The 21,917-nt window shown below is 43.1% G+C and overlaps 1 protein-coding gene across 7 annotated transcripts; it reads right to left on the minus strand.

The window, feature by feature from the left end:
• Positions 1 to 2,571: 2,571 nt before the first annotated feature.
• Positions 2,572 to 21,724, minus strand: fam49al (family with sequence similarity 49 member A, like). Of its 7 annotated transcripts, XM_086136789.1 has the most exons (13): positions 21,410 to 21,724; positions 15,823 to 15,915; positions 11,733 to 11,812; positions 10,845 to 10,924; positions 9,012 to 9,133; positions 8,808 to 8,913; positions 7,065 to 7,201; positions 6,766 to 6,843; positions 6,377 to 6,493; positions 5,988 to 6,067; positions 5,737 to 5,863; positions 5,052 to 5,122; positions 2,572 to 4,748 (listed from the first exon to the last, which is right to left on the minus strand). In XM_086136789.1, the coding sequence occupies exons 4-13, from the start codon at positions 10,915 to 10,917 to the stop codon at positions 4,685 to 4,687; spliced, it is 975 nt and encodes a 324-aa protein (XP_085992915.1). In that variant the 5' UTR covers positions 10,918 to 10,924; positions 11,733 to 11,812; positions 15,823 to 15,915; positions 21,410 to 21,724; the 3' UTR covers positions 2,572 to 4,684. The 7 variants fall into 7 exon arrangements, with proteins under 7 accessions (XP_085992915.1, XP_085992919.1, XP_085992916.1 ...); XM_086136793.1 differs by lacking the exon at positions 10,845 to 10,924; XM_086136790.1 differs by lacking the exons at positions 15,823 to 15,915; positions 21,410 to 21,724 and adding an exon at positions 13,053 to 14,875.
• Between the last annotated feature and the right edge of the window lie 193 nt (positions 21,725 to 21,917).

Below are 21,917 nucleotides of genomic sequence, written 5' to 3' on the forward strand. Positions count from 1 at the left end.
ATCCGGCTCAACATGAATGAAAATAAGAATGTGACATCCTGTATTTGCTCTTATCAATGATGCAGTATCAGTATCAAACATCAAATATTATTTTAATGATGATGATTTTGACCTTTATTGTGAAATGAAAACCTGATTTTTTTTTTTCCCTTCCCATGAAATATTCATGCTGTATTTTTAATCGTTAACCTCCATGAAGTTCATAAAATCGTAAGCGTGCCACTTATAGTGAGGTCAAGGACACCAAATGACCACTTGCCCATAAATTCTAATTTACCAGTATTATTGTTTCATGTATTCTTCCAAAAATGCGTTGAGACTCTGCCATATCGCAATATAAAGTAATGTGACTTTGCGATGATCCCAAAAACTGCATATGGCCCCTGCCCTGCTCAGGGACGCTAACGACATCTAAATTTGAGTGAATCATCGCCTCTGGCCACGCTTTGCTAAAATACAGTCAAATATAATGCGCAATGACAGAGTAGGTGTCTCAGTAATGGTGATAATAAGAGGAGTCAACCCCTCAGCGAGTGCTTCGGATGCTCTGACAGAAAGACGTTAACATGTTTATATATGTTTTGTAGATGTATTCAAACGGCTCCTGCACGAAGGCTCGTGAAAGTAACTGTGACCCCCCCCCCCCCCCCCCCCCATTTAATGGCACCTAATCGAGGCCCTAAATTCAAATCCTGGAGTTGAATGTGTGCCATTTAGGAAACGGATAGACCGGTTGTGTTATTATGGCCTGACAGTTAGGGCCGGCCACCAAACGAATGCTGACAAACACGCTTCCTTGACTTGAGTGGACTTCCTCCAGTCACTGTTTGTCACTGCAATTGCTTTGCATGTACAGTATGTATAAGGGGCCGCTATATATTTTCCCACAGGATTGAGGTTGTGTTTTTTTCATCTTGAGTTGCACAACTCACAAGTCACCGTGTGTGTGGGTGGGTGTGTTTCCCCTTCCCAACTGTACCCGCTCTGGTATGTTCAAATCCACCGCAGTGGATTCCCCTCATCAAGTATCAAGTACATCAAGTACAACTTTATTGTCAAATGTGCTGTATGTGTAACATGCAGTAACATACAGCACAGATGAAATTTCATACCTTTTAAATAGACAACAGGCAACAAGAGGAGCCGCTGCGGGTGCCCGCGCCACCATCAAAAGAACACTTAACATAAAAATGACAAAATAATACAACACAACACATAAAACAAACAGTCGTGCCATCTTCACCACTTTTCCTCCATTCACTTTGTCGTTTGAAGCAGTAATAGATGAAAGAAGAGCGAATCATCTCATATAATCAAAAATCTCATGTCATATGAAATGTAAGGCTGCAGTTATGGTGTGAGACAATCTCGAAGGCGAAGTCTTTGCCTAAAGCAGTCCTTTGCTCTCCTCTAGTGGTGGAAAAATATGACTGCAGCGACATGTCCATTGAAAAGTGTACACTGTTTTGAACAATTTTAACTCAATTGTAAATTGAAAATAGGAATGGATATAAGTGCAGTACATGTATCCGGTGTGTTTAGAAAGCCGTTTGATCGTTTAAATAATAAATGTAACACCTCACAGTTCGGAAGTCATGGATTTGAATCCTATCTAGCATTTGATAGAGTATTGGCTCGTAATGCGTCATAAAAGCTCTGTCAAAAATGTAAATGTTTGAAAAGGTTACGAAGCTAATGGAAGAAAAATAAATATAGGGGTGCACCGGGAATTCATGTCACACTCTTACGTATTTATTGGAATCAATACATCGTAATACACACAAAACGTGTACCAGATGAAGGAACGTGTTGCCCCACCATCAGGAATGTTGCCTCACTAAATGGCCTGTGACATCACATTGCAACTAATAAAACGAGGAAGTCACGAACATAAATCTTTGTCACTGAGTTTGAAAAAAAATACATATTTACGATGGACACCGAACAAAGGTTAAGTCATACTACACAGATTTGGCCCATTCATTACATATGACGCACGTGACGGCTAACCCCCAAAACAACTGAGACATGTTGACCCAAACTACCATGATTGAGGCATGACAAGATTCCTTAATGAAACAAGTCCACATGTATCACCGCTCGGATTTATATCAAGAAGAATGTGCTATTCTCTTCTCAGACGGACTGACGCCTGAGCCAAAAAGGAATAAACTGTTCCATTTTTTAAAAAAATGCGCCCTCTGGTGGAGAATATAATTACAGTGTGACACTACCCTTTTGACGAAGAGTCCCGTTCTCCCAAATGAGGGGAAAAAACAATATACTGAATAAAATAGTAAAATACATTACGAATGTAATAATGCAGAAGCATAAAAGCAATGGTGATTAATAAATTAATAATGTCAGAGTGTATGTGACATCAAAGATGTATCAAAATGTTCAATGTATCATGGAAAGATTCATAATCAAGATAATTTAATCCAATGAAGTAAATATAATGTGAACTTTTGGGTTCGCGAATAAAATTGTAAATAAAAATAGAGCATTATATCAATCATGTTAATGTATAATAAATGTTACGAGTATACTGTAATGACGCACAGCAGCGGGTGGATGTAATAAATGACAAGTTTATTGTTGCACAAAATGTACAAAATAACAAGCAAATGGATACCCCCTATCCCATCAACCCATCCTAACATAAACATTTGCGCGCACACAAACACACGCAACACTTTCGCCCCCTCCCTTCCCGCTCTAGTTCATTTGCTATGATGAAAGCTGAATCCCTGGAATATCGAAAAGGAAAAAAAAAAAATCCCGATGACTACGGCAAGTCTGATGGTCCAATTTGGCAGACACATGGTCAACGTGAGAAAGACGCCACATGTCACCCATTTCAGTATCACTGAACAATTAGAAATGAATAAAAACACACTATTTACACATGTTCATCCAGACCTCTTACAACATGCCATCTACTTTATACAGACTATGCTTGTGCACATACCCCTGTATAGAAAATATAATTTAAGAGATCAAATCGATGTAGACTAAAAGCCTATAGACATCCAACGTACATCACTGCTTTAAATTAGTTTTTTTAAGTCTCTTTTTTTTTTTTTTTGAGTGTGACTCTTATTGGCCGACGAAGCTGGGAATTCTTTTTCTCGCTGACTAAATGCAAATGTTCTTGCAGCCGTTGATGTCTGCTGATGTCACATTTGACGAAGCACGACTTCCCTTCAAAAGTGTGTGTGAAAAATAGAATGAGGAATAAGGATTTGGCCCTCCTGTTATGTTACGGGTCAAATGGACCCGATTTTAATACAGAACAGAAATACAGAACAAGAGCAAACAAAAGAAAGTATTTTTTTCCTTTTTATAAAATCCTACATTTATTTTAAAAACATCACTCCTATTAAATTATATCATAAAAAAAGACTGAAATTGCTTGTAGTAGACTTAAGTATAGTAACCATTAATTTAAATTTGGCCTGGGTCAAATTGACCTAATTCATTGTTGGTCTGATGATTTGTGAGAGGTGCAATGCACAAAAGCTTGATCACAGTGGTCGCGAATGCAATAAATAATAAGAAATAACCCCCTCAGCCCCCAATACACTTTTGGACAATTGAAAATGTCCTGGGTCAAACAGACCCCGGAACATTATTGACATTGTTGTTTGTCATGGGGTAAAAACAAAACAATAAAAAAAAAACAGAAGCAAAGTTTATTGGTATTTTGTTGTTGTTTTGTCTCGGTCATTTTTGGATAATTCAACACATCCTGAAATTACTTGCATGAACTGTGAAATGTTGGTTATAAAGCTTTGATTGTAATTCTTAGTAGTTGCCTCGATCATGACAAGCAGTGTTTTCTGGTTTTGTTTTGGACACTTTTTTGAATAGCTCAACAAGTCCTGGGTCAAATTGTTGTTCCTGAGAACCGAACGTAACAGGAGGGTTAATAGGTGATGAATGTCCTTCTTGCAACTTGTCCCAGTAGCAGAAAGCAATGCTAAGGCTTCACCCCAAAAAAAATAAAATAAAAATAAAACAATTAAAGAAGGAGCAGCACTTTGAAACTAGTGCAAAGTGCTCAGGTGGATGACAAGTAAGCACAGTGATAGCTAAAAGCACATTAGCAGAGAGAGAGAGAGAGAGAGAGAGGAGAGAGAGAGAGAGAGAGAAAACTATGTTGCACAAGTAATAGCCTGCGACATAAACTCAAAGAAAAGAATAAAAATGATGACATCCTTCCACCAAGCCGATCCTCAGCACGCCAAAATATTGTAAAGCAATTCTCCGGAAATCGTCCATCACATCGCTTCACTGTATGTTGAGACTTCAGCCTGGTGGGAGAACCACAAACTTACTTGTCAGGACTACCGCAGGAATTAAGTGTCAGCTCTGCATCCACTCACACCTAAATTGGCAATAAAAGTGTCCTCTCTTATTTTTAATCTGCTGCTTCGGTTTTTTTTTAATATATATCTTATATTTTCTGGCTTTTTTTAATCATCTCTATTTTCTTACTTTACAAAACAAGAGACAGAATGGAGGACAGCTGACAATAAATAGAACTCTTTTTTTTTTGTGTGTGTGTTATTATTCTCGTCGTCTGGAGTTATTTGTCGTAAACAAACGGGCCCCTTCGTTGGTGTTTCGCTCTCTCTTTTCTTTTCGTTTTGAAGTGCACGCCCATCCCCGCTTCCCTCGTTCATTGCAGCAGCGCCCGGATCTGTTTGGAGGTGCTGTCGTCGTTTAGATGTCGTGTCGTATACCTGAGGAGCACACAGACGATGTGATTCGAACAGTGTAGCCAATAAGAAATGATTAGGCCTAATCTTTTTTTCCTTTTTGTCTTTCTTCATTGTAGTTATTGAGTTCTTGCAGTATTTGGCTAATTGAAGTACCTTTGCTGTATAAAATACAGCTGAAGTCATATTTGAAAAGAAACACTCATTATACTGTACATTTCAATCAAAAGTACAGTAGTACAATTAACAGAATGTTTAAGGGTAATGTCCTAATTCCAGTTATATTTTGTAGAAAACCCTTGCAAGCTGACACGGACGGACACACACCTCAGTGCGTTGAGAAGTCCCTCCACACTGTTGGACGGCTGCTCTTTAAGGACCTTGATGCAGCCCTTCATCTGTGCGGAAGCAAAGACAACACGGGCGCTTACAAAAGGTCAGCAATAATTCTTCCGTGCCGCCTCGTTGCCAGCGACGGTCCAAACAATGACACAGCAAAATACTCTGGGCCTGCCAGCGCTTTGAAAAGTAGTCAAGGAGGGAAAATTGTTTCAGTTGTTTTCGCCAGAGGGATAAATAACCCGCTGACTCCTTGTTACAGCGTAAAAGTCGAATATAATAATAATCCCTGGGAGTGCCAATTCTTTTTGGTGATTTTAAAAGAGGGTGACAAACAACCTAGGGTTGAACATTTGAAATAATCTGACACTCCGGTTGAAATTGTGTTTTTTTGTTTGTTTTATATAGTTTTGTTTGGATTTGATTACTGTAAGACAAACTGCGATTATGTAGGGAGGAAAAAAATAGTGTTTGAAAATCATTTCATAAATCTTATAGCTTCTTGGTCCCCAGGAACTATGTTGAAGTGAGTCGAGGCGCACCAGTTAGGCTTTAGTACTGCATCCACTAATCATGTTTACCATACCGACTTTGAATATCATGTGTTCACTTCATAATAATAGCAACCAAGGAGGCAACTTGAAAACGTCATGTTCATCAAAACACCACCCACGTCGATTTTAGAGGTCTTGGCAAACGCCCCGACGGGGTGCACATGGTCGTAGAGGATGATGACGCCCACCATCACCCTCATGCAGAACAACATGGTGTCCGTGTTGGTGAACCGGCAGCGGTATTCCCTGAAAGACACACACCGCTACTGCTGTAGTTGACTCGAAACTCGGGCTGAGGGCGTACTATTATAAGGACCTCAAATCGAATATGATCATGTGCCTCCACAGGAAAAACCGGAGATGTACTCACGGGGTTTCAAGCATGACACGGCACACACAGGCCATGGTGCTCAGGCAGTCTGTGGTATCCTCGATGGGTAAGGTTTTGTTCTGAAGGAAGGCAAGTTTAACATTAAAATGTAAACATCGCTTTGTAGTGATTATTAACAACAACATAAGTAACTTTTCTACTATTCAATACAAAGTGAAGACAGAGCATCAACTCATAATTGGTCGTTTTTCCACCTGTAAACACTCTGGTTTCCGTGCTAGTGATGAATAGGATAAACTTCAATTTAAATTATTCTGCAAAACCCAAACTGAGTGGACAAAGGGAAAAATATTTGTGTTGTTTTTTTTATTTGTTTTGGGGGGGGTTTCCCATTGGACATTTGCTTCGATGAAAAAAATGTTAGCTACCTCTGAGACAAACTTGGTGGTGGCATTGCTCAGGGTCTTCAACATGGGCGTGGCCTCGGCGTAGAACAGCGACATTCGGTTGGCCATCTCGTTGTTCACCTCGTTTTCCGCTTCCAACTGATGCACATTTTACATTAAATTTCTTGTCAAATGTCCGACTAATTTACATTTTCTGTCTAAAATTCTAAGTATACAAGGAATTAAAACAAATTATGAAGCTTATTAATTCAGAAATAGTTATGATCAAATATTCAGCTAAACTTTAAAAAAATCCACCTTAATTTCAAATACAAAACTACTCATAATTATCAACAACAAACCTACTCAAAGACATTTTAACACAAATATTGATGTGAATAAATTCTATAAGATAAATAGCAGACCCTTACCTGCTGGTTGTTAAGCCGGTTCCTACTAATGGTCCTCCTGTAGTAGCTGAAGTCATTCTGAATGGCTGGATTTGTCATCTGCACACAGACAACAACAGTTTATGAGTGTGTTTTCAGGTTTTGTTAGAGTAGTTCCTTGGTAGTTTTATTTGTTTTTAGGATTGTGTGGCTCAGCGTGTTATACCGGAGACAAATTCCTTGTGTGTTCTACATACTTGGCCAATAAAGATGATTCTGAGCATAGACTGCCCAACTTTGTGTTTAGTGTAAGAAAAAAAAAACACGTTTATATTTCTCACCTTGAGCTCATCAAAGCTGAGCGTAAAATGGAGAATCTCTGCAAACTGCTTGGCCAGGGCCTGCTCTCTTTCCAGGTGCTGCATGGGGGCGTAAGGCGGGCTCGTCAGCGCCTCCAGCAGGCTGCGCAGGGCATTTTCTACACGCAAACAAATGTGGAGAACGTTTTAGAAATTGAGTTTTAAAGACACTAATCATCCTCCACGCAGGCGGGTGTAATTTGTTCTAATCTTGTCACGAAGTGAAAGTCTGTTTCAGGCTTTGAGTCTGAGATATCTACTTTATATTTTGGTAGGTGAGTGGGCAGGTAGGTAGCGAGTCGACATGGTAGAGCAAATAAGAGAGCTAATCATACAGCTGGTTAGGTAGCTAGAGATGCCATAGATAGCTATCTGGCGAGATGATGAGTACACAGGTAGCTTGCCAGTTGAAAAGGTAACGCTAACTAGTTAAGTTGGTTGGTACATAGGAATCTTTGCTAGTTCCTAAGTTAGACGTAGATAGGGGTAGATAGGTTGAGGGACAAGCTTGATATTTTATTTTGAGAAACTGGTAGCAATTATAGAGTTATTTGGTGAGACGCTTGCTAGTTGAAAGGATAGAGCTAACTCGATGGCAAACTAATCAGCTGGCTACGTAGCTAGGTAGAAAACTGGCTAGGTGATAGAATGGTAGGTCGGTGCTTTGTTCGTTCAAAAAGTACCACGAACTACCTGGATAGATGGGTAGCTATAGTAGCCGGCCAGGTGATAGGTAGATCAATAGCTAGATAGCTAGATGTGTGAAGCTTTGAGTTTGAGGTGGACTTAATGTTCCGTCCCTCTCACGTAACTAAATAAGCCAAACTATTTGAGTATTGGTGATTGTGTCCCTGGAGTACAACACCGTGTGACCTTTGAAATGCTCTTACTACCTCAAAGGTCCTGCGAGCCGGTCTATTTGGCTCCAACAGAGTGGGAGAAAGTATCACAGGGTGCCATCTCTCCATTAAAAATGTATAGGGGCCCTCTATAAATACAAAGTCAAGTGTTTCATCTAACATCCTCGCCCTTCCTCCCTCCTCCTCCTCCTCCTCACCACCCATAATCACTGAGGGCAAAATGACAGATTGGGCAAGAGTCATACCGTACTCTACCTTCTTGTAAAAGGTCGAAGAAAAGGGTGGATATGTACATAATGTAGAGCTAAAGCTCATAAGGGTAGTAGGAAGGGAGGTAAGTAGGTTGCTACTAGCTAGCTAGATAGTAGTAGCTTACTAGCAAGGTGATAGATGGATAAAATGAAAACATTAGCGCTGATACATTCACATGAATAATTGGTGAGGCTTTGGGCGATACAGTGGGAACACAATGTTCAGTGTTCACGATGTTCGTAGGCAGAGTAGAGGAGGCGGCTGGGCAGGCTCACTTCATCCGTCTGCTCCATCACGGTTACTGTAGCAACAACTGACTATGTATGAGAGTGAGTGAGTAGTTAGTGAGTCAATAGTATGTAGTTAGCTCGTGAGGTAGTGAATAGGGAGGTAGTTTGGTTGTTGGCGAAGTAATTAGTAGCGAGTGAGTGAGGGCTACCTGCGTATGAGGGTGAAAATGAGTGTACGAATGACTGACTGTGTGAGCGTGCGTGTTTTCTGTGAGTAGGCGAACGAGTGAGCATTGTGAGTGCATGCGAGCGTGTCAGTCTGGGTGAGTGTAACCACATGTCACGCGCACGTATGTATGATAACAAACATTCTCTTCGCTCACCCAGGCGCAGTGAGAACTCGTAGAAGCGCTTCAGCTTGGCCACCAGAGGACACACTGCATTCCAGGCCTTCTCTTGCAGAGCCAGGTCACCCGGGTTCTGAATGGCCTACAGGTCGATGTCAGTCGCATGTTATACGCTCATGCATTGCCGTATCTGTGTAACATGTCCACACTGAGCTTGGTTTATTGTCCACCAACACTTACTTCTCGTATCTCCTGCCCGGCGCCATTATAGGACTGCAGCTCAGCCAGAATCCCATGGGCCTCCTCCAGCACGGCGCTGACCTGATTCCACACGGCCGTCTCGGCCTCAGTGGGCTGGGCATCTGAGACGAGATGAGGGAACGAAGGGAAGGAAAGAGGACGGGGAGGAAGTGAACGTATGAAGTAAGGAGCGGGAAGAGATAAGAGGGTTGGATGTTGTAAGAATTAAGATTTGTGTGCAGAAAGGGTGTTGCCCCCTCAAGATTGAGATAAAAGCCTTATTTGTTGTGACATCTCAGCATCGTATACATCCACTATGTCGAGACACAATACAGTTGTGTTACCATAAGTAGTCCATTACTCATTCAGATATCATGCTCAGTCGCTGTAAAAAGGAATTACTTCCTTTGGGCGACTAAAACATGATTCATTAATGAATGTGAAAGTCCATTTTGAAGGCTTAAAACTGACATTTGAGACAGCTCGATTTTCTTTTAAATTTGAAAATGTAAGTCTCAATCTTTGTGATGGTACGTATTCACATATTTCTCGATATTTTATGTCCTGTTTTATGTACCAAAAAATGTTCTGCAAGTGTTCTTTTCTCAATTGCTTTGCAGATTTTCCAGCCATATCATTTGGTGTGTGTTTACATGATAGATATCGGGGGCCCAAATATCATTATTATAGTTTTCATTAGGTGACACGAGCTATTAACTAAGCTTCCCATCCTTCTCCTCTCAGTTTTAGTGAATGGGAAGATCGCGTTTATTTCTCACGTGAGCAACGTTCAAGCTGTTAACTTGAGCTTTGTTCTCGTCTTGGTCCCATGTGGTCTGCCGTCTGCCCGTGATGTGTGTGGGGGAAGAGTAAACATTTGCGGGATACGCACATAACAATGGTTGAGGCCTCTTGAGTCATCCCGCTGTTTGTTTTTTTTGGCGCTTTCCCTCCGCTATGTGTGTTGCATGTGACTCAGGTAGAAATGAGGCTAATCTTACACCTTGAGGCCTTCTCCACCCCGCTGAGGAATCCCGATATTTGCTCATATACAGAACTGTGTTGCTATTTGATTTCTGACTCACTCGCTTTATGCTGATTTTCGGTAGGTAGCCTCCGTTAGAACCGGTTTGGTTTGCATTCGGGACAGTAACAGATTCAGAGGGACTGGAAGAGCCACAGAAAGGCAAAGACATCGATGTCCTTGGATATTTTCTCCAAAAGTAAACCATTTTTGTTTGATGTTTGACGTGGGCACGAGCACGGTTACGGAAGATATTTAACTTGTAAGTCAAAGGCACCGCTGTTTTAAGAATCAAATTGTGAACACATTTGAAAAACTGTGAAGGAGAAATGGGAAAAGGAAGGACAGAGGTGGTTTCTTTTGGCAAAATCTTTCTTGCTTTCTGTCATCCCGCTCATACACATCAATTCACACATATGCACAAATGACACACATACGAGGAGGTGATCAGATGCCGAGAGACTTTTTTTTTCCTTTTTTTTTTTTTTTAAGCCATCGGCATCCCGGAGCAAGACAAACCCACACAGGACCGGCATTCGCAACTCTTGTGTAACCTCATTGTTGTCTTGCCATTCTGCTATCGTGTGTATGTCAAATTTTGTGATGTTCAGAACAGTTCAAATAAATCAATCAATCAATAAATAATGAAAGATTCGCAAATGCCAATCCCGGGTGGAAAAGAAAGGAGAGGCTGGAACGCAGAGATGGTCAGCTCATTAGGATGCATGAGGGGTGGACATAAAAAGGCGACAAAGTAAAAAGTGATCCAAATTAAAACAAAACAAAACATAAGAAGCGGATGGTCTCACGTTCAAAGTCAAGGAAAACTATTGGGCCATGCTCAAGTTCGGCGCAAGCCAGCACTTTCAGGAGGTTTCCCATGAGCCCCCTGGAACAGAAAAAGGGGAGACATCTGTGGGTGATGAGGGGACGGGTGTCGGGGTGGTGTACGTGCTGGTGCCACCTGTGTGTGTGTGTCCACATACGTGTGTGTATGTGTGTGTGTGTGAGAGTGTTTGCATGTGTGTGTATATGTGTCGGAGCGGGATGAGTGAGCTGTTGGGATGGCATGGTGGGCGCATGGCAACGTGGACACAGATCTTCTTTAGTCCCACTCAGGAAAACAAACAATGAATTTGTTATTTGCACCGTTATGTAGTGCATTAATAATGGTTGTTTTTAAAAAACATTTTAAAACATATTTTTGAGGGTTTTTAACGCTACAATTGGTCAATTTGATCGGCGGAATAACTGTGTGACCGCTAACGCAACATCTTTAGCCACGAAAAATAATATTGACACAACAATATTGACATTGTTTGCCTCAAAAAAATATATAAAATATATATACAGTGTATATATATATATATATATATATATATATATATAGAAGTGCTTGTTGTCTCCCAAAGGCTGATCATTTTTCCCTTAACAGGGTCTCATCAGATCGTGCGTCTGTACCGAATATTGCAGAAGTGGGACTACAGAGGCTCTGATAACAACGAACAACACCCACGACGACACGGCATTACACAATCGGCAAACCGGTAAAGTGCCTCCACCCTGCCGCCTCCCACAGTACACCTCTGCTCCACACAAACACACACATATAGACCCACACACACACAAACCGACACATCAACACACACCCACGTGCACTCACATCTCAAGCACGTACACGCACACCTCTTACTTACTTTCAAAGTCCAGGAAAAAATGAGGACAGTTTTCTAAATCCTTGCCAAGGACCTTAATGAGGTTCCCCATGGCTGGCGACCTGGACGGGAGGAAACAGCAAACAAAAAAAAAAATGCACACAATGCGCAAAAACCTGCTGGAAATGACAAAAATCACATCACTATCCCCCCCCCCCCCTTCTGTCTTTGGAAAGGCAGAAAATGACGCTGAGTTTGTGCCTTTAATTGTCCTATTCGATTAGAGGTTGGGCGTCTGAATCCAGCAGTGAATCATTTAGCTCGCTCACTGGGAGCTCTCCAGTAGCTTCTAATCCGTTTACACGGCTATCGTAACCTAATAACAGCCTGCTTTGCACACTCTTGTCTCCCCCTCTAATGCCCCTCACTGTACATCGGTCTATAGATATTTCTTAACAAGCGCTGCACACTTACTAGCCTGCGGCCACGTGCTAATCCTTTGTAGCAAGCCAATGCGTCGTCATGGACCTTCAGATTGGCCCACAACATTATTTATACACCCGGACAATGGAATGAGATCCCATACGGCAAACGTGCCACTCCTTTTCCACTTACGAGAGTCATTTTCAGTGTTTGGTTATTGTCGAGGCGGCACGGTGGTCAACTGGTTGGGACGTCCGCATCACGGTGCGGAGAGGTTCTATTCCGGATTCGGCCTTCCTGTGTGGAGTTTGCATGTTCTCCCTGTGCCTGTGTGGGTTTTCTCCGGGTACTCTGATTTCCTCCCACATTCCAAAAACATGCATGGCAGGTCAATGGAACACTCTACATTGTCCCTCGATGTGAGTGTGAGCGCGGATGCTTGTTTGTCTCTGTGTGCCCTGCAATTGGCTGGCAACCGCCTATCCCGTTGGGATAGATCCAGCATGCCCGCGACTCTCGTGAGGATAAGCGGATTAGAAAATGGATAGATGCATGGATGGGTGGTTATTGTTGAGGTTAATTAAATTAGCCAATGGTAGCTTTAAGTTGAGCACCATTCATTCATTTGGACGCAGTCTCGGTGTCTTCAGGTGCCTAAATAACACGTCAAAAAGTCACTCGCTATGTTGCTCATTGCTTAACTTTCAGAATTGGAGAAGTGCAAAAATCCAGCTCTGCCAGTCTCCTGACATCCCATACACGAAATGTTTCACGAATTCTCCATGAACAACACCTGAAATCAATTTGAGGTAAAAACTACTTTAAGAAAACAAGTGCATCCGAAGCAAAACACCGTACGTAGCTAACAGCCAGAACAATTCCAAACTGAGACCAAAAACGAAGCACTCTCACCTTAGAACAAAAACTAAGCATTCTCACCTTAGCCATGGCAATTCTTGGATGAAATATCAAATAATATGCCGGTGCCTGATGGGCAGACTATCAGGCAGTAAACATCAGCTAGCATGCTGTGATGCAAGTTTTAATATGAGCCCACTGAGGAAATGAAACTGTCTGGTGTTCTTTCCCCAAAACAAACTGGAAAAAACAGAGAAATGTTGCTGCTCTTTTGATGAGATGTGCGCCAAACTCATGACTCAGGCATTTCCCCGCATGTTTTAAAAGTGAAATACAACTGAACGGTACCTAAAAGATGTACTGTATTTAAAGCGGGTTTTAGCCACTGTATTCTTATGTACAGTTTGAACATTTCATTCACTGATGATTTACGATCCAAGATGGGCCCCCGGTACAACACTTTGCAAATCACCGATCAAATAAATCAATTGATATGTCCATCCCTAGCCGGTGTACCTAATGGTATGGCCAGTGTACCCCACCTGCATTGTGACCACGCGGCAGAACAAAAATCCAGCCTCGCTCGAATGTTCCCTCGATGCCACGGTGGGGGCAGAGGGAGTTTATAATGCAGCACTTGGAGGAAGAGGAGCAAAATGGAAGGAGTTGAGTTACACGGTCAGTTGCTGACACTGACTGAAGCGCTTTCATATCATCTGTGGCCCGAGAGCTGCGGCCCGCCTCGTGCGCTTCGCCTCCGCTTCTTTTTGGTCGCGTTATAAGGGGGAGAAGCTGAGCTGTACACGCTGAATCACTCTCACTTCACTCTTGATGTATTCTCAGGTAGTCACTGCGGTGGTCTTCTTGTGACTGACCACCTGCTCCAACCTCATGAATACATCTCGAGGTAAGTAAAGAAATATGATCAGTGAGGAATGACGAGTAAGAGATTTCAGTTGATGTTTGAAATCGGACTGATAAAGGATGACGGGCAAAATCTGAGGGCTATTGAAGTATGACGTGTAAAGGACAGGGTCTGACATTAGTGGCGGTCTGCTGGCCCGGCGCCACCGGCCGGGCCACCCAAAGTTCACCGATGCTCGCCCATTTGTAAGCGGTGACATATGATAGAAAAATAATACGCAATCTGTTTCTTTCCGTGACGTCATTGCTCAACTTCATTTAGCGTTACAATAGAAGCTTAGCATATATATTTTTTAAAAACTGTTCTCAGTGTAACGCGGTGCAGCGGTGCAAATTAAGACAATCAATCAAAACTGAGCAGTCAAGAGACACATTTGTGCAAGTATACCTAATCGAGTGTCCGACGAACGTACACACAAAGAGTAGCGATATGCGGTCCAGGCTGAGAGCGGCGCTCGGCTTATGGTTGCCAGGTAACTGTTGGCCTGGTGATATGGTCCGTTCGCCTCACAGCTAAGGATGCTTGGGGGTGGAAAAAAAGTCTCCATCACGCACACCACACACTTATCTGATAATGGCCATCTTTAATATTTTTCTTCGAAACACCACTGCAAATGGACAAAAGCCGCTAAGCCGTTTTTGTTTGCTTTTTTTTTTTTGTCCCTTTTAAAATGCGTCACCACTTGTTTGCCGGTATCCTTTTAAGTCCCTCTCTTCTGTCTTGTGTGTAATTCCGCAGAAGCGGGGTCTGCTGTTACTCAACGCTTAATAACTTCCACTCCCACCTCGTTTCGCTTTGCGTCTCGGCGCATCTCTTTCCACTTCACACTTCTCTTTTTCAGATTGTTATTTAAAGCCGCGGCTTTTCTCCGGTGCCCAAGTTTGCTCGTGAAAGCAGAAGCTCTTGGGATACAAAGATCATTAATGCAGTGAAACCCCATTTTGCACGGGATCCTTTCCAGGACCACCCCCAATCGATGAAAATGCACAAGCTGGAAACCACAAAATAACTTACTTTTCCCCATAGTCTTTCCCCTCGCACACATTTTAAACTTGTGAATTGCACTTTTTAACGAATCTGCACACACAAAAGAAAATTCGGTAGTTTCATAGTATCTGTGTGTTGGTGTCGGTGAGTTTCTGTGTCCTGCATGAGTGTGTTTTACTGTTCTCCCAGCATTCAAGAAATGGTTTCAAGAGTATCGACGGCTGGTTCTCCTTTCCTGTATCTGAAGGCATTATTGTCAGCTTGCGTGTAAGCAAACACAAAAGTGTCTCTTTTCCTTTTAAGCTCCCGTCACCCCAAAAAAAATATATACCCTCGAGCTCGCCTTCTCTATTTCACCACTTTTCTCGACCTAGTGTTGTCACAGCGCATCTCCATCAAGCTGCTTTTTACTCGCACTGGTGGCCCGCAGGTGTAAAAGCAATCCAAGTGGCAGGACGGAAATCGCTACCCGTAATGCACGTGACGCAAAGGTCATCAGATGTGTGGTGCGTAAGTGTGTTTGTGGGCCGCGTTGGCTTGCACGCCAACCCTCATCTGCAGTCTGCTGAGAGAAGGCAGTCCTTCAGACGCCAAATGCGTTCCCACACGGCGCCCAGACAGGAAGCCAAGCGGCAACGGTCACGCTCCCGGCCTGCTTTCAGCCCTCCATGAAAGATCCCTCCTGTCACCGCCTTGGGGGGGGGGCTGCATTACTAACCAGCTCTGCTCCCCAACATGGCCGCCGAGTCAAACCTTCTAATCTCCATATGCGTCTCTCGTCACCTTCAAAGGGACTGTGACCCGGATCTGCATATGCAACTTTCTCCCTCCATGCCCTTCATCCTCCCTAAATTGTCCCTTCCGTTGCTTCTTATTGGCCCCGCCATCTGTTCCGTGTCCTTATTTCGCTACTTCCCTGCCCCTGTGCTTGCCTATTACCTAATTTTTGCGTCGACTCCCGCAGAAATACTTCACTGCGTCAACCAGGGCTTGTCCGCTCCACGCGACGGTCCGAGCATCAGCAGCCAGCACCTGACGACAGCCAAACAGACAAGAGCAGGGTAAGTGAAGTGAGACTGCGGATGTGGTTTGAAGTCAGGGATGCGCACAGTCATTCATAGGGCAAGAGGAGGTACTTATAGATAACAGTGGAAGAAATCAACCTTGTACTAAATGGTATACATTCCATTTCCATGACCGTATTCTGTTGAAGATGATTAGCGAACCTGGAAATGGGCTGTCACTTACGTTGCGCTTTTCTACCTTGGGTACTCAAAGCGCTTTCCCATGTTACCTCATTCACCTAGTGATGACGCATCAGGAGCACCCGGTGGTTAAGTATCTTGCTCAAAGGCACTTCGATGTGGTAGCAGTGGCCGGGGATCAAACCACCAACCTCTCGGTTGGGAAACTCGACCCGCCGAGCCATGCCGCCTCCGACTAAGATACAAAGTGTGACTGATGGATATGAGGATGGGTGAAATATGATGCATGAATTGTATGGCATGATACGCATTGACAATTGATGGAAAGTTGGCTTGATGGTTGGTCAAGAATGAATTATGACAAGTTGAAGAAGGTTGATCAGTCAAAAATGAGGTATGCAGGACAAAAGGAGGAGTTAGCGAGAGGGGTAAATGATGACTGATGGCTACAACAGGATGGATGATGGGTCAAACATGATTGTTACAGATTGAAATATGATGGGTAACAGATGATGGAAGATGAGTACAGAATGATGGATGATGAAAAGAAATCAGTGTCATGTTAATATGATGGATGATTAGAAAAGAATGACGGGTGAGACGTAAAGGATGAAGCATGAAATGCGATTAGTAGAATAGCTAAAGGATGATGGATGATGAGCGATGGGTTCATCAATGATAATGGGATAAGGATGAATTGTGATGTGTTAAAGGATCAATTGTCAAAGGTAAACCATGATGAATGATAAAAGACAAATTGATGATGCATATTTGTGGATGAACAAATTGAGAAAAAATATCGCCAGATGACAGTTGGATGAATCACATACAGTACATGTCGACAACAGTGAAATCTCACTGTGAACGTATTGCGGATCATCCAGATCCCCACTGATTTGTTTTGACTGTCTCCTTGAGTAAACTCCTAATGTGTATTGATCTGTCCTGTCAGCTGAGGGCTAAGAGCCCAAAGGTCAAGTATTGCACAGTAGGCAGTGGCGGTGATCTGAGAGAAACGTGTGTTTTTTTTTTTTTTTTTTTTTGTAAGGTGAAGTGCACTATGTTTGACCTCTGCGCCTTCACTTATCACACATAGGACACTGCACATCAATAGTGTAACGCCCACACCAACAGTCGTGAATGGAGCTAATGAAATGTAAGGAAGGAGAGGCCGTTGTCGCGAATATTAATGGACTCGTGTCAAGTCAAATTCAGAGCAGACGTCTAATCTAATTTGACTCGGACCGCTTCGGGGGTCCCACTCCACGTTTTGATGGATGACTATTTTCAATTGTGCTCATTAATGCACTTGAAGCACTATGATTAAAGTTTCTATTGACTTGGATGGAGTTGAGGTCTCTCATCAGTTTGGAAGTAGGACGATGAGGTGAGAGAAAACACCGCACAAGGAGTCAACCAAGAAGCTAGCCCGGGTGTACGGGTGGTTATTGAGCGTTAGCTAAAAAAAAGACGGGAAGGCAGATTTTTTTCCCCCCCATTGTGCTTCATTGAGACATCGTTTTTTCACATGGACACAAAAAGAAGGGTGGGAGCAGCTGAGGCTTTTGCAGGCTCCTTTTGCATGTAAAGAACGCGCTGCGCTCTCTTATTAAGGTGTCTATACATTCCTGTCTGTGCTGTATTTTCATGTATTGGCTCACAAATCTGTCTGATGAAAGAGATTATTGTAGGCTTAATTCGCTGACAATGCGCAGCACATTCTATTTCATGCAGCTGTTGATATTTTAATGCCATCGTTTTGGCTCCCGTTCTCAGACAATAACAGAAATACAGTGCAAAGAACAAAAAAACAAAACAAAAGAAAAATCCATTTCAAATAGGTGGAATTGGAGACATTATTTGTTTGTCTCGAAGCCAAAGCAGAAATGTTAAAAAAATAAATAAATAAATTGTAATTCTTTGCACAGTCAGTTTGTTAGATAAGCTGTATAGAAAATGGATGGATGGATTGTTCTGGCGTGCTGCTTAGTTGGAGACCTTCTTTGTAGTCCTAAATGGAATACCTAAGGACCATCAAGAATGACAAATGTAGCGTGAAAGTTGCGCTGCAGAGAACGACTAAATGGGCGGACCTCTGACCCGCGCCTGACCTAGAATCTATATATGGCTAGAGGCATCCAAATCGTACATCAGCCAGCGTGGCCCAGAGGGGGCCCACGCTCCGCCACACTGAGCCGCAGTGACGATGCAGTCCAATGGGAGGGGCAGCATAGCATCGTCAGGCAGAGATGGTAATAGTACTCACCCTTAAATTAGAACTACAGATACATAAAAAAAAATACTCTGCTTATAAGGAGATGTATTGACACACTTTGGAACAGAATGACGATAGATAGTTAGTTTGTGGTATGTTGATAGTTTTCTTTTTTCTTCAACTTCCTCATTGTCCGATGCCAAACGGCTCCACTAAGTCAACCCTCTCTCGCTCACGCTGGGCTAATTAGTCAGCATGTCCGTTTTGTGTGTGCAGAAAGTGGAGCGGGAAATATAGCGAACGCCAGCCGGCACGACGACGGCGTACAACAATCACTTGAAGGAATGGAGCAGATGGTGGGAGGGAAAAAAACAAAACCAAAAGAAAAAAACTCCACCAATGAAGTCTAAATGTGTTTGAAAGTGAACTTGGGCAACTAAACACTTGAACCGGTTCTATTATAAGAGCTGGACCCCCATCGCCGAGTTGCTAATTGTAGAATTCTGGCTTCCTTCTCTTATTAGCTAGCTTCCAATAAGCTTCACCGTGCTTCTAAATTGGTGTCATTGATCTCGCATCACGCACCACAGGGTGGGAATTCGGCCGATCTGTTGAAAATGGATCCAATTGACAAATGAACTTGAGCGCGGTATTATTGGACGTCCTCAGAAGCAAGTGCTGAGGTCATCCGAACGCACTTTGTATGGTAAAATGGAGGATAAAGTCTGCTACATATTTTTAAGTGACGCAGACAAAATAACTTTCTTTAGTTAGTTTTTTTGATTGGTGTCGTGAATTTCGAGTACGTCTCGAAGATGGAATGCCGAATGAAGGTGGAGACTTTTATGTTAGCTTCATGTGAGTGTTTCTAACTACCAGATTTTGGTAAAATTCTACTTCCTGTATTTTTCATTCCCGTTAATTCCGCGGGTCGGACGGCGTCGATAGCGACCAACTTTTCAAGTGTAAAAAGCCGTGAAAGGCTTTTTGCAAAGGCTCTATGTTACCTTATAGCGTAAGCGACAACCAGTTAGCTGCTGAAGTGTTAGCCTACTAGCATAGTCATTTTGGATTGGCTCTTACAGAATCAACAGAAAAAATTATATATTTTTAAAAAAAACAAATTTGTTTTGTTTTCCAAAAACATTCAAATCAAAAACATTCAAATATAATTCAGGCTAACAATATGCTAGTCACACGTCATCATATTCAGTGTTCTGCACCAAATTGCGCTTTATGAATAATCTGTCGGTATTTACAGCCCCCCTCCGTATTGTAGGTGTATTCAGACCACCTCGCTGCCTCTTCTGTCAGACCACCACGTGCCCTAGTAATGTGATCATCTTCCCTCTTAGGGATTTATCCCCTATTCCCGACAATACCGGATTAAATTATACCATCGCCCAGTCAAGAAGGCTCATATGTCAATTTTCACGATTATTTCTACCCAGCCTACAATAATGCGCCTTGTGATCCAGACCCTGAACAGCGAAGAGCACAAAAGGAGCATCGTAAACGTGACCAGGGTGCCAGATGTTTGAACATGTGCTTTATAGACTCGTTGGCCAGTCAACTAGATTAGGACAGATTAGACCCGAATTTTGCGTTGACAATCTTATGGATGTTGTACTGTATTTCAATCGCATTCTTCCCACAGACGTGCCAATAACTGCTGTCAAATTCTGTCTTTGTCAGCGGTGGTGACTCAGCTTCGAGTTTCGACTGGCTAAAAGTCCCTCTCAGCATCCATTTGGCTGTCGAAATGTTTTGACGTAAAACTGCTCGGGCGTTAATCTGTGAAGATTTCTTCTTCGCCTCACGGCTGCAAACTCAGTTGTTCGAGCATGTATTCAAGATCCATAATATGCGTCTTAAGGTCAAATGAGTAGGCCAAAAATGGTACTAGTAGTGGGAAAAGAGTGTGCTTCATTGTCTTACTAGTGAGGAAAAAGACAAGAATAAAAGCTCAAGCCGTTTTTCTATGCTAGTGGAGATGATAGATAGAGGAAAAGAAGGATGAGATAGAGAGAAAAGAAGCGCCGTGATGTTTCTATGGCTGCTCGGAGAAGATTCGGAAGGGTGAGGGAATCTTGCATCACCGCCGCCAGCCAACCAATTGGACGGCTCGATTGCAGTGTTCAAAAGGAGTGTCCTAGCAACAGTGGAATAAATACTGTACCTTGAATTAAAAAAAAAAAAAACTATGCGCGCATTGATATCTTTTTAGACTGATGTAACTCCTTATGAAAGGAATATGTAACATCCAGCCTTCACGTAGACGGTGATGGTATGCTTGCTAGTTTGGAACCCAATTCCTCACCCACCCATTGCCCATTGGATGGGTTGTCATGGTAACCATCGTAACAGGAACTGATAATGGGCTTGGTAATACGGATGGGTGAGAATGTATGTATCGACGCGTTCTCACATCTCGATGTAAGAGCGCGACAGTTGGGCACTTGTATTCTATTTATTTATATTGTTATATATAAATATATATATATTTTTTTGTAACCAATCCGGTCCAGCAGCACATCTCGCACACCCAGTCGTTAACATTTTTTGGGACCTCATTCATCCCTCCATTTACTCCATTCACATCCCCCCCTCCCCTCCTCCTCCTCCTCCTCCTCCTCCTCCTTTCTTCCCGCCTTGTTTTCCATTGCACCCTTGCTCATTAGCCATGCTTTTGTTTTTAAGCCCGTGTGCATGGGGGCATCTCACACCGACAGAAAACAAAATTTTTGCAGCATGCCTCATCGAATACTCTCACAGTCCATCAATCTGAGATATGGTGCGCTTGATGGTTCTAGGTCGCATATATACCGAGAGTGCACTGATCCATCCATCACTGAAAAGAAACACCCATTAATGCACGTTAGCATCCGTCGCTCGCTGATGGACTTCAGTCAGTCCGAGCAAAACTGCCAATCCTCGGGCTACTTTTTTGGCCCAGGCGCCGCAGTGAAAAGAAGACGAGCCCTGCCAGGCCAGCTTCTTCTTCAACCCCCCCCCCCCCCCACCCCCGACGTGCACCCCTAAATTGCTCAGTTGACGCTAACCTACATCCTCATCACATCACAGGAAAAAGACTCTGCTGGCTTACCGGCTGTGCAGGACGGATGCGCTTTCCTTTTTCCTTCCCCTCGGGGTGACACCGAGATATGGATGCAAGGGAACAAAAGAGGAGGAGGAACAAAAGGGCACATTAAAAAAAAAAAAAAGCGGTGTGAGGATAAAGTCGCGGGAGGAGGACAGGATAAGACAGAGGGTTAAAGGGGTGGAAAAAAAAAGAAGTCCTTTCGGTCTCGCTCAGAGCAGGACTCTTTCTCCTTGTGTATCCACCGTGGGGGCTGTGGATTGAACGCGGAGGAGCACGCACTGCCTCACGCCACTCGGCCCTCCCCTCCTCTGCACTAAAGACAGCAGCTGTTGGGCTATGAGAAATAGAATGCCATGCCCCCCCCCCACCCTCTCCCTCTCCCCTTCTCCTCCCACCTCACAAAAGACCCTCACCATACACACATGTCCTCACAACACCCGCCCGCCCCCGTTTTTTTTTTACCCGCTTGCTGGCAAACCTGGTGTGGTGATGGCTTTTTATTTTTTTAAAC

This window comes from Hippocampus guttulatus, chromosome 18, assembly GCF_054856545.1.
Source record: "Hippocampus guttulatus isolate MCC_2025c chromosome 18, RoL_Hgut_1.0, whole genome shotgun sequence".
NCBI lineage: Eukaryota > Metazoa > Chordata > Actinopteri > Syngnathiformes > Syngnathidae > Hippocampus > Hippocampus guttulatus.